General features: G+C 48.4%; 1 protein-coding gene across 5 annotated transcripts in view; it reads right to left on the minus strand.

The window, feature by feature from the left end:
* The window catches only part of elavl4 (ELAV like neuron-specific RNA binding protein 4), a 74,768-nt gene that overhangs the window by 40,834 nt on the left and 21,510 nt on the right, over window positions 1–12,424 (minus strand). For all 5 annotated transcript variants that reach the window (XM_063467299.1, XM_063467298.1, XM_063467300.1 and 2 more), the window contains exon 2: window positions 980–1,066. In XM_063467299.1, coding sequence (XP_063323369.1) covers window positions 980–1,066 — 87 coding nt within the window. The remainder of the gene's footprint in view (window positions 1–979; window positions 1,067–12,424) is intronic.

Genomic DNA, 12,424 nt, shown 5'->3' on the forward strand with positions numbered 1-12,424 from the left:
CTCTAATTAACAGGGACCTGCCGAGTACCAGTAGCCAATTATATTCCTCTCCTTGTCCCTGCCCACCAGCATTTGTGCTGCTCAGCAGTCCACTTCATGTTGGTTGTGAACACTCTGGCTGTCCCTGCTCTCCCACTGTGGAGCCTAGTGCTGAGAACAGACTCGCTGCATGTCCTGCTGACTGGGTACAACACATAGCCAGCACTCATAGGCTCTCAGGCTCGAGATGCGGCTTCTTTTACTCACAAGTTATCCTGCTCCTTGTGTAGGAGGTCGAGCCAGCACCAGCGCTTCTGGCTAAAAGTAATGCATCTAAACTGCATGCAGCTGTTGAAAACATATGAAACGGAGGTGAGAGCGCGTTAGAAAAGATCTGATATAAGCTGTTGCCATTAGGATGAAAAATATCAATACCCGTTCGCTGTATCGAATAGATTGGCTGGACTACACCAGTGACGTTATAGTCATCGTTTAGTTAAAGCAAAGCGCAGGCTGAGGGACGTATCGCTTTTACTTTTAACGGCTGCTCGAATCCTCAACGCAAGAGAGAAAATCAAATTAAAGCCGGATATAAGAAGGAGCAAATTGAGTAAGACTTTAGGAAAGCAGATGTCTTTTAGAATTGCCCACATTTGCAGCTTTGCATGTTAATGGAATGGTAAATAACTGTTTTTAAGTACTAAAACGTAAATGGTTCCATGTAAACTGAGAAAATATGAGACATCAAAGTGCAACACTCGTTAACGGCTTCCTAAATTATATACACAGGATGAACGTGTCAGCTTTTCACTCTTCTGTGCACAGCCCCCTCTACCCTCGCAACCCTGTCCATCAATCTCTGCTCAAGTTCCAACTGTCTCAGTCAGCAGCATCACCGACCAGTGTGCATTTATGTGAACACAGTGCAACATCAGATCATATTACTTCATGGGTGTGTAAAATGGCTGGGCCATCCATTTGGCAGCAGTAGTCTCCTTACCATCTTTGGCTGTGTCAGCAATCCCTTCTCTGCCCAGCCCTGGAGCTGTGGGAGCTCTGCCTGACGCCACTGTGTCTCTGTCGACCCCTATGGAGCGGAGCACAGGGAGGGAGGGATGCACAGCCCACCGTCAACATCATACACTCACTTTACAAGGTTAGGGTTGTAGTGGGACTTGGGGAGTGGAGGGGTTGAGGATGTTGAGAAAATGGCAGCTCACTAGAAAAACACAGTTGCACCTTTGCAGTCCCCATCAGCCGTAATAAAACAAAGACAGGTGGCTCAGAGGTTTTCGTATTTGTCTCTCTGTTTAGTTTCTCGTTTGTCGTAAAGTAACGAATTCAAATGCTAACACTGGATTTGGTGAGACAGAAATGTGGCCGAATCTATTATTTCTTTCATTTATTAAAACTGACGCGAGCACCTTCGGAGCCGGCAGAATAACACTGAATGTGTGTTCATGTTGGCAGATTGGTGTGGGGACTGCAATGACCTTGGCAGGGTTTATAATGAGGGTTTCCCTCTTGCTCTCTGTGGGTAAACAAGACTGTGGTTGAAGAGACAGAAAATGCCACAAATGAGCAGGAAGTCTGTTCGCTGGCTCTCCAGAGCAGGGGGCTTAAATGCCTGCAGCTATCTACAGATGCTACAACAGCCAATTTAGCAGGAGAAGAGGAAGAGAGGAGGTATGACCTCTGCCTTCATTTACTCCTTCAGAGGGATGAAGAGCGGGAGTGAGGGATCAGATGGGAGGAGGTAGAAAAGGCAAGGGCTGAGTAATGGGGAAGACATTTCCAATACTTCAAAGAAAGGGAGAGACAGAGGTGGGGGAGGAGGAAGAGAGTCTGTACATGTTCTGTTGTCAATGTGTCTTGTAAACTTAGGCAGGAATGCATAATGGAGGTCTAAATGAGAGTGAACTGTCAGCTTCAAAAGAGAAAAAGAAGATACAGAGGGGCAGAGAGGTCAGGGTGGAAAGGAGGACAAGAAATATAGCTTCTCCTTGCCGACTGACAGAAGCGAAGATGCAGATTTTTTGGGATCGTATGGGGGGGAAAATCAGTTGAGCCACCTTTTGTTTTAATATGGCGAGGACCACAGGGTTGCTATTGAATAGTCTGCAAATCTGACTGGTACAAATTAATGACAAACAATTTTTTTTGTGTTTCAGGCTTTTAGTTATGCTAATGTCAGTGTCATGCAGATGTACCAAAGCCAGTAAGCGTGTATTTAAAATCATTTAAGAGAGTCAAGAGTGGGCAGTTGGAGGGATAGCAACTCACCCACATTAGTCACAACTTAAAACCACCACATACAGTATCGTGGACCAGCATTCATCTCATTAGGAGGGCAGAGGGCAACATACTCTACAGTCAATTTAAAACAAATGTCCCAATAAATGTAAAGTTAAGTGGCTACCCTGAAAAAAGGAAACGTTAGGCAGAGGTGAAACATCCAAATCTTTTTCACCCATTCTGCAAAGCTTTTTAATTTACATTGCTGTGTGCCGCAGCAAGCAGACAATGCAGCGTTATCATAGCATGTACAAATGTGGTGATAAAAATGTAAGAAGCAGCAAGCAGATGTACATGAGTCAATTTAAACAGCTAACGCATAGTGGAAGGGTGCATAATGCTGGCAAAAGGAATATTACATTTTCTTAGAAGTGCATCTCATTTTGGAGACACTGCTCAGTGCTCAACCATTCGATAAAACAAAGGAAGTCTCTCTCACTCACACACACACACACACTTTCATCTTTCTTCGTAGTCTCACTGTCCTTGCGTTTATCACATCAACACACGTGTGTGTCTTCTGATAAAATCTCAAATAACACTGGAATAAGAGTGCAATGCAATTACATTCACCAACCATTGAGATGAAAAACTGCTCATGGATACATTTTCAATTATTCAGGGAATACATTTCAGTCTGTGCTCAGATGCTGGGAAAAGTTATTATATAATCAATACGCTCTATAACGCTATTAATATTTTATGCCACAAAAGTGCTTCCTGTCTCCTTGGGCTCCCAGCCAGTGGTATCTGGGCATAGGACGAGCCTTTTCCACCTCCAGCAGGGAAGACGTGTATACATTTGCTTTCCTCTAACACTGGGAAATACACTAGGCCCACACGCAGCTTCCATCCGTTTTAGTCTACCTTTTCCTCCATATTATGCACAAGACAAGCTCGCATTTCTTTTCTCCACGTGCCTAAGACACCGTTGGCACAGTTTTACCAGAATTTAGATGACAAAGGCGTTTTAACTTCCTTCCCTGTCCATTTCACATTTATCCCTCCTGTTCCGCTTTTAGCCAATAAAGCTACCACTTTATTTTTCTGGCCTGGTGCATCCCCCCCCCCCCCCCCCCCCACCCCCCCTTCTCTTATAGAGCTTAGACAATCAATTTACCCTGACTTGGCCAGGATAGATGGAGGCTGTAGAGACTGTGGAGCAGACAGTATGCTGCAGGATCTCTCCACTGATAGACACACTGCCTGGCAGCTACAAAATGGAGCCAGCATGCAACCATCTGACTTTGCCTCATCATCTTGCTTTATATAATTTGCCATTTCCTTATGCCTTTTCCAACTTGTTTTATTCTTTAAAATACTGACCAGTTTTTAAAATGAGAAACGAATGGATAAGGTCAAATTCTGGATTTGCTGTCAGCTACAGAGACACTGCTAATTACGTGCCCGCCTCTTGCCACCACAAAGCGAACTTCAACTCTCTTTCAGTCTGACAAAGTGAAACGGAATTGGAGTTCTTACCAAACTGACTGAGACACAAAGAGATTAATACGACTTTACTATCTCAGTTTCTCGGCCAGTCGAGTTCCGTGTAATGCTCTCTGCGCTATTGATTTTTATTTTTCTCTCCTCTCCTTTTCTTTCTGGAGATCTCTCTCTCTCTCTCTCTCTCTCGCCATCTCTCCACCTCCACCATCCTCTTCCGAGCTCTGAAATGTCCTGCAGGTCAGACGGATGCTGGGCCGGATCAATCAGGGAAAGTAATCTGGGACGCCTCATGCACGCAAGCACACACACAGACACATCACAGATACTCACCAACCCACACACACACACACACACACACACACACACACACACACACACACACACACACCCTTCCTCTGTTGCACTCTGGCCTGCCTGCCTCCAGTCTCATTGATCTGCATCTACTTTACCAAATGGATTCTTCTCTTCTTCTATCCTCCTCCACCTCTTTTCTCTCTGTGTGACTCAGAATAATAAATGTTCCAGACCGCGCGAGACGTGTACGTAAGCAATTTTTCATTTAACTTTGGCTTGACTTTTTTTTTCTCCTCTCTCTTCTTTTTTGTGATGTTTCAGTCTTCCAGTGAGATCGATGCAGCTTTCCCACACACTTCCTCGCAGCCCCTGGGTAATCAGCACATACTTGTGTAAGGTCAGAGGTCAGGAGATGATAGGATAGGGCCAATTGCTGTGGGGTATCTCAAGATCTACATTTCACAGACAATTATAGGACGACCCAGTGTTCTTATTTTCAGATGATGAAGCTCTGATGTATTCCTCAGTATCACTTGTTTGTGAGAGTCTGGCTGAACGTAAATACTGACACACTTTGCATTTGAATGTATATGAAGGAGTCATCTAACTTTCTCCACTCTATTCAGATTTATCTGGTCCAATCACTTATATGTAATTTTTAAATGCATATTTTCCATACAGAGAGCATCCTTCAAGCACAGAGACTCTGAGGACCTGCAGTGCTCTATACATACCGTACAGTCGTTCTCATTCACACACACAGACACACACGCCAAAGTCTCCTTTGCTCAACCAAACTGTAGGCGGAACTGAAGCCATTTGTCCACTGGCTGAATCCCAACTCTGCACCAACGCATGCAGAAAATTGGTGAGCATCTTGACTCTGGAGATGACACTTCAATTTGTTGAGCTCCAGTGACTGGTGCTCTGCAGTTCCTCCCTTGTGGGCGCATGAGATCAGCTGGACACCTGCCTAGCTGTTTGGCTGAAGCCTCGAGCACAGGGGACCGGGCCTTGGAATTGAAGGCCTGGCCTTGCCTGTCAGTCCAAGTCCCTGTCCCTTAGCCCCAGCCCTGGCCTCGCCTCTCAGGTCCTCATCGCAGTTCCTCTAGTTTCACACCCGTGCCAGGGGTAGTCCCTTGCTTGATGCCTTTGACCCCTATTTCTCAGCCCTGAGCTGCAAGTCACTGCAGTGCCATCTTCCCAACAGCGGTCTTCCCCTGAAGGGCATCAAATCCCATGAACAGCTTCCCAGTCTTTGTTCCACTTCTAGCTAGTGTGGCCAGCACCTCAGCTTCCAGCTCAGTCAAATCAGCAAGATGTCTCTGCTGTGCATCACTGTCTGTCCTGCTGTAATCCCTGTGACTGATGGGAGTGATCACTGTCGAGGCCCTAAGCTAGAACATTTTGGTGGATTAAAGAGGCTAAATCATGGTCTCAGCTGCTACATTTCCATTTCCATCCTTAATTAAATGTAAATGTGGTTAAAGGTTTTAGTGGAGATGGTATCTATCTAACATGTGGGGTTTATTCACAAAGTAATTACCTCATTTCCATGGATGGTGGAGAATAGGTTTGTGTTTGTGATCCCTGATATAGCTGTGATTTAACATGACACAAAATGTGTCCATCCATTTTTAGAATACGAAAATCCTGTTTGCAATGGCTCGGTTAACATTTGGTTACTTTTACAGACTTGTGACACTGCAACAGAACCTACAGTAGCGCCATGACAAAGACTTGTACTACTCTGAGTTGCATTTCAGGGAAAAGCTTATGTTTCTGTACAACACTCATTTCCGTGTTGAGCTGAAGCTGCTTTTCGCCGGGTGGGGACGGGGACAGAGGACGCAAAAACCGACAACGAGGCAGGCAGAGCAGGCGGGCTCATTTGACTGAGTCAGCACCATGTGTCATGAGCGAGGACACCACCTCCACAAGTAGCTGGCAGGTGAACGCGGCCACGCACCTGTGCAGGCAACCAGCCATTTTAGTGAGATTGCCTCCTATCTTTAGCAAAACACACTAAGGAAAACTAGTGCATACATAAACAAACATATGGCATCATGCACAAATACACAAGATTCACTCAACCTCTCAAACATTCTCCCTGTTACTGTGCCCACCTGCACATGTTGGGTCAAAAATAAGCAATTCAGCAATGTTACGGTATCGCAACCTAACGCATATTACTTGCTTGCACTACCTTATAGTCATGCTAAAAGTAACCTCCCCATAAGGGGAGACCAACAGAATAAGAAACTTCTCTGACTGAACTCAATTTTCAGCATAATTCACAGTAGTGGGTCTAATTAAAACTGGTTTGAGGCTGGAAGTGGTAATATTGGCTTTGTTTAACAGGTATTTAAAAAGCTATAAACAGCCTGGGGGTATACGATAAGAACAAAACCTACAGCACAGCACTTACAGAGAAAACAAGGGAGAGACAGGAACACTTGCCTGGCTGCTAAGCAGAGGCAGTGCTCTTCCTAATCTAATCACTGTTTCCCCCATCAGCTGCATCTCAGACACGGCCTGCCTGTGTGCGTATGTGTGCACGTACGTGCGCGTGCGTCTGCCTTGCAGCAAAGGCATAGCGCTAAATCACATAGACACCGAATGACCGTTGTACTCGAGAATTCATTCCACAGCCCTGGGTACTATGTGAGTGTATGCTGGTGTGTATATGCGTGCGCTGAACTAATCTGGTTATTGATTCGACTCTGAACCGGAGCTCATATAATCAAATAGCTGCAAGGGAAAAGGACAGCCGTCCGTCATCTGTCTTAATGAGTAAACAGTTTGATGAAGGCAATGAATAACTCAAAGCTACGTGTAGAGGCAGAGGAGGTTACAGCTTCACTGATAGAGTGACAAGCTGAAACTTTACAGCAATCCAGTGGCGCCTGCTCGGTAATCGTCATCCTATGCTAAGCGATATTGAAATAGCAAACTATTTCATGCCTATTTCACGCATATGTACTTTGCTCTTTTGAGTCTTTGGTACAGATAGAATCTTGGCATCATTTAAAGCTTTTGTTACATTAACTACCATATAAACCTAAAAAATAGCCGTCTTTTGAATATGCCTCGAGTCTGATACCTTAATATTTCAGTCACTTTTCTAAAACTATAAAGTTTCCCCATACTAGTAGCTACACAATCAGTCTGGAGTTTGACTTGTCGTCTGTGACAGTCTAATCTCAGTTTAACTCGATGTGAGAGTGGTGCAATCATAAATGGCTTCTACTGCAGCACGAAGATAGGAGAGCGAGACACACAAGCCTACATGTATACCAGCACAGCTAACAGACGAGGCCCGCGGCACACCAGCTAAACCATTAAGTGTGGCGTGCATTCAAACGAACAGATTAATCCCCCCTACTGCTACGTAGTGCAGAGTAATTGAAAATGTCTACAGGAGACTATCTCTGTTCATATACTGTGGCGTATGCTTAGGAGACAATGTATAGAGGGAGGTGGCTGATTGCCACGGAAAATTCAGCAGCAGCGCTTTTTAGTCTGACAGAATGTGCCGGAGAGCCGTGCATCTACAAGATAGCACAAATCTACCTTCCTACCGTTCCAATTTTCTCTCCCCTTTTCTTTTCTCTCTCTGTACCTCCAGTATCGACATGACAGGTGCTGATCATGACTACTCCTGACGTTTGTCGGTTACGATAAGGATCTGATGTACCATATCCTCCATTTCCATCAAGGTGTACTGTTTAGGAGGGATGACATTCCTCTCAATTGTTAAGGGAAAATGCGTTTACTGTAATCATCTGTATTCCTTTCGGGACAAACAAATCTATTATCAGAGATGCCATCCCAGATCTGCGTGGTTAGCTAGCGCTGCTGAACCTACGCTGGGTAAGTATGGTTGATCTCGGGGAAAATAGTCTTTTTATCAACCTCTTCTTCCTGTGTTTATTGTGTGTATATATATATATATATATATGTATATATGAGCAGACGCTGTAGTTTTGTGTGTTAGTTTTAGCATACACAGTGGCCCCTAGCTTTATGAGTTTATGAGATTTCCTAGTGTCTGTCACGGTCCCCGTGCCTCACCGGTTGATTCCGTGTTTGGCAACATTTGTTTTGTTCTTGTGCTCTCTCTCCCTCTTTCCCCGGCCACAGCGGTGCTCACTGTGGGCTCCGCCCCTGGCCCACACACCTGTGCTCATCATCACACCTGGCGCTGGTTACTACAATCAGAAGGGCTTTTTAAGATGGCAGACCTACACTACTCGTCGCTGGAACGTTGAGTCACCCGCGTTAGTGCTTCAGCAATCTGTCTAGTCTGTGAGTTTCCTTATGATCTTGTGCTGACAGCATTTTCTCTGTGTATGCATAGATTCCCCTCGGACCCGTCCTTGTACCCCCGAGTGAGTGAGAGGAGCGACTGGAGTGGAAAAGAGTGTGGTTTTGGACCCTTCCCCCTGGAGCCCCGGACCCCTTCCCCGAGCACCTTGTATATATATAATCACCCGGTGACACCACTGTAAATAAACGCACTATCAGTTTCTGCAAAGGTCTCCTGGTCTGCGCCTGAGTCCGTTTACAAAACCGTGTCAGAACGTTCCAGCCATCATGGACTCAGCAGGTCAGGACCCCGTCGGTCAGGCTGTTGGACAGGCGCTGGCCGCTCAGGAAGCCGCGCTAGCCCGCCATGAGCAAATGCTTATGCAGTTGCGGAACGAGATCTCCGGGCTGACGCAGGCCGTTGCCCGATTAATTCCGCTGGAAAACCCCCCACCGCCATCGGATTCCCAGCCGGCTAATCCAGCCTCTCGGGACTCCCCGGCCCCAGCTGCGGCGGCTAGCTCATCTCCGGAGGGACCCCTCCCTACGCCAGAGCCTTTTTCTGGTGAGTCAGATAAATGTGCTGGATTTCTGGCTCAGTGCTCCCTTGTCTTCCGGGAGCAACGACGTTTTCATAATAATGACGGGGCAAAAATCACCTTTTTTGTGCAACTCCTTAGGGACCGTGCGCTTAAATGGGCTCAAGTTGTGCTAAATGCTGACCCTGATATAACTTACGTTGACTTCCTGTCTAAGTTTAAGACTGTGTTTAATAGAGGTTCGGGCGCTGAAGCCGCGGCACTACGCCTGCTCAACTTCAAGCAAGGTAAGCGGAGCATGTCCGATTACTCTATTGATTTTTGGATTTTGGCTGAAGAGACCGGCTGGGGGCCGGAAGCGCTACGAAGCGCGTTGCTGAACAATGTTCGTGACGAATTAAAAGACGAGTTGATCATGCGTGATCTCCCTGCCTCTTTTGACGAATTAATGTCATTATGCATCAAGGTAGACGAACGGCTGCGCACTCGCCGGGCGGCACGGAACTACAACCCCCATGAGGCCGCGGGGCACCTCGGTGCGGCCTCCTCAGCTGAACACGGACCCTCCCGAACACTTGAGGGCGCTGGCGGGGAGGAACCAATGCAGGTTGGCAGCTCACATCTCTCTGCAGCTGAGCGCCAGCGTCGCATCTCGGCCGGTGAGTGCCTCTATTGTGGTCGTAAGGGACATATTGCCGCCATCTGCCCGTCAAAAGTAAAAGGCTATGCCCGCCAGTGAGGGTAGGAGTGCTGGTGGGCGAACTCAGTCAAGATAAATCTCCTCCACGCTTAACGTTATCAGCCCGGATTTCTGTTCGCTCCGAGTCCAAATCGCTCCCCGTCTTAATTGATTCTGGAGCTGAACAGAACTTTATTGACTCTGGTTTAGTCCAGCAACTCGGCTTAGGGACAGAACCCCTGCCTCATGCTCTGCGTGTCACTGCTCTATCGGGGCAGCGCCTCCCAGACATCACACACATCACCGAGTCGTTACTTCTCTCCCTTTCCGGCAACCATTCAGAGGAGATTCGTTTCTTAGTATTCAAAGCCACCCGAACCCCCCTAGTTCTGGGGCACCCTTGGCTGCAGCATCACAACCCTCACATTAACTGGCATAAGGGATGCATCACCGGGTGGGGGGAGGGCTGTCACATGACTTGCCTTAAAGCGGCCTCACCTCCTAGTGCGTTGGTCTCCTCTGAGCAGCCTGTGTCCACTGACTTGTCAAATGTCCCTCCCGTTTACCACGACCTTGCAGAGGCCTTTCGGAAGGACCGGGCGCAATCATTGCCTCCACACAGACCTTACGATTGCGCTATTGATCTGCTCCCTGGCGCCACGCTACCAACTAGCCGTCTCTATAGCCTCTCGCTTCCCGAACGAGAAGTTATGGAGAAATATATTACGGCGTCTCTAGCTGCCGGCATCATCCGCGCCTCCTCCTCTCCTGTAGCAGCAGGGTTCTTCTTTGTAGAAAAGAAAGACAAGACGCTTCGACCGTGTATAGACTATCGCGGACTGAATAACATAACAGTTAAAAACAAGTACCCGCTGCCGCTCCTCACCTCTGCCTTTGAGCTCCTTCAGGGGGCCACGATCTTTAGTAAGCTGGATCTCAGAAATGCCTACCATTTGGTCCGTGTTCGCCAGGGCGATGAATGGAAAACGGCGTTCAACACCCACCTGGGACACTTTGAGTATTTGGTCATGCCATTTGGCCTTACTAACGCCCCAGCAGTTTTCCAGGCCCTGGTAAACGACGTTCTGAGGGACTACATCAATCGGTTTGTGTTTGTGTATCTTGATGATATTCTGATCTTCTCCAAAACCCAGGCCGAGCACGAAACCCAGGTCCGACAGGTTCTGCAGCGTCTCCTGGAGAACCGATTATTCGTCAAGAGCGAAAAGTGTGAGTTCCATGTCTCCACGGTCGCATTCCTGGGATATATAATAGAAAAGGGGGACCTCCGCCCGGATCCAGCAAAGGTCAAAGTTGTGGTGGAATGGCCTGAACCCCCCAATCGGCGCCAGCTGCAACGGTTCCTCGGGTTTGCGAACTTCTATAGAAGATTTATTCGGGATTTCAGTAAGGTGGCCCTACCACTCACCCAATTAACATCACCCAAGGTTCCCTTTCAGTGGCACGATTCCGCCCGGTCAGCTTTTCAGGATCTCAAGAGGAGGTTTGCCTCAGCACCAATCCTGATTCAGCCCGACCTCACACAGCAGTTCGTGGTGGAGGTGGACGCCTCCGACTCCGGGGTGGGTGCGGTTCTATCTCAACAGAGGGAAGGTAAGCTGCACCCCTGTGCTTTCTTCTCTCGCCGTCTTTCTCCAGCAGAGCGCAATTATGATGTCGGGGACCGGGAGCTACTGGCCATCAAACTCGCCCTGGAGGAGTGGCGGCACTGGCTTGAGGGCGCGGCTCAACCCTTCGTCGTCTGGACGGATCATAAGAATCTGGCTTACCTACAAACCGCAAAGAGGCTCAACGCCCGACAAGCAAGGTGGGCCCTGTTTTTCACTCGTTTCCAGTTTTCAATCTCTTACAGACCTGGATCACGTAACGTTAAGGCCGACGCCCTATCCCGGCAACATTCTGATTCTGAGGACAAGACTGACCCTGCACCCATCTTACCTGCAACCTGCACTGTGGGAGCCATCTCCTGGGGGATTGAGGCGGCTGTTCGGGAGGCTCAGAAGACAGAACCCGACCCAGGAGGAGGGCCTGCCCGACGGCTATTCGTTCCCCAGTCGGTCAGGTCTCAAGTTCTTCATTGGGCCCATACGGCTCGTTTCTCCTGTCACCCAGGAACACACCGAACCATTCGGTTTCTGCAACGTTATTTCTGGTGGCCCTCTTTGACCCGAGACGCTCGAGAATACGTCTCTGCCTGTCCAGTTTGCGCCAGAAACAAGTCTACGAACCAGTCACCGGCAGGACAACTCCACCCTCTTCCTACACCCTCCAGACCGTGGTCCCACATTGCACTCGACTTTGTGACTGGCCTGCCTCCCTCAGCAGGTAACACTGTAATCCTTACCATAATTGACCGTTTCTCCAAAGCTGCCCATTTCGTGGCTCTCACCAAACTTCCCACGGCTCTGGAGACTGCGCAGCTGCTCACCCAACACGTCTTTCGTCTGCATGGGATCCCGGAGGACATTGTGTCGGATCGGGGACCTCAGTTTGCTTCCCGCGTCTGGAAGGAATTCTGCACCTCCTTGGGGGCCAAGGTCAGTCTCACCTCAGGCTATCATCCGCAGAGCAATGGCCAGTCTGAGCGGGCGAACCAGGAGCTGAAGGCCGCCCTGCGCTGTGTCGCCTCCTCCAATCAATCCATCTGGAGTGAGGAACTGCCGTGGATAGAATATGCACACAACAGCCTGACGGCCTCTGCCACTGGCCGGTCCCCCTTTGAGGCCTCCCTGGGATTTCAACCCCCCTTGTTTCCCTCAGTGGAAGGTGAGCTTTCTGTGCCCTCGGTCCAAACTCATCTGCGCAGGTGTCGGCGGGTGTGGCGGGCGACCCAGGCAGCCCTGCTGCGCACAAGGGACCG

This window comes from Pelmatolapia mariae, linkage group LG23 (genome assembly GCF_036321145.2).
Source record: "Pelmatolapia mariae isolate MD_Pm_ZW linkage group LG23, Pm_UMD_F_2, whole genome shotgun sequence".
In the NCBI taxonomy this organism is placed as follows: domain Eukaryota; kingdom Metazoa; phylum Chordata; class Actinopteri; order Cichliformes; family Cichlidae; genus Pelmatolapia; species Pelmatolapia mariae.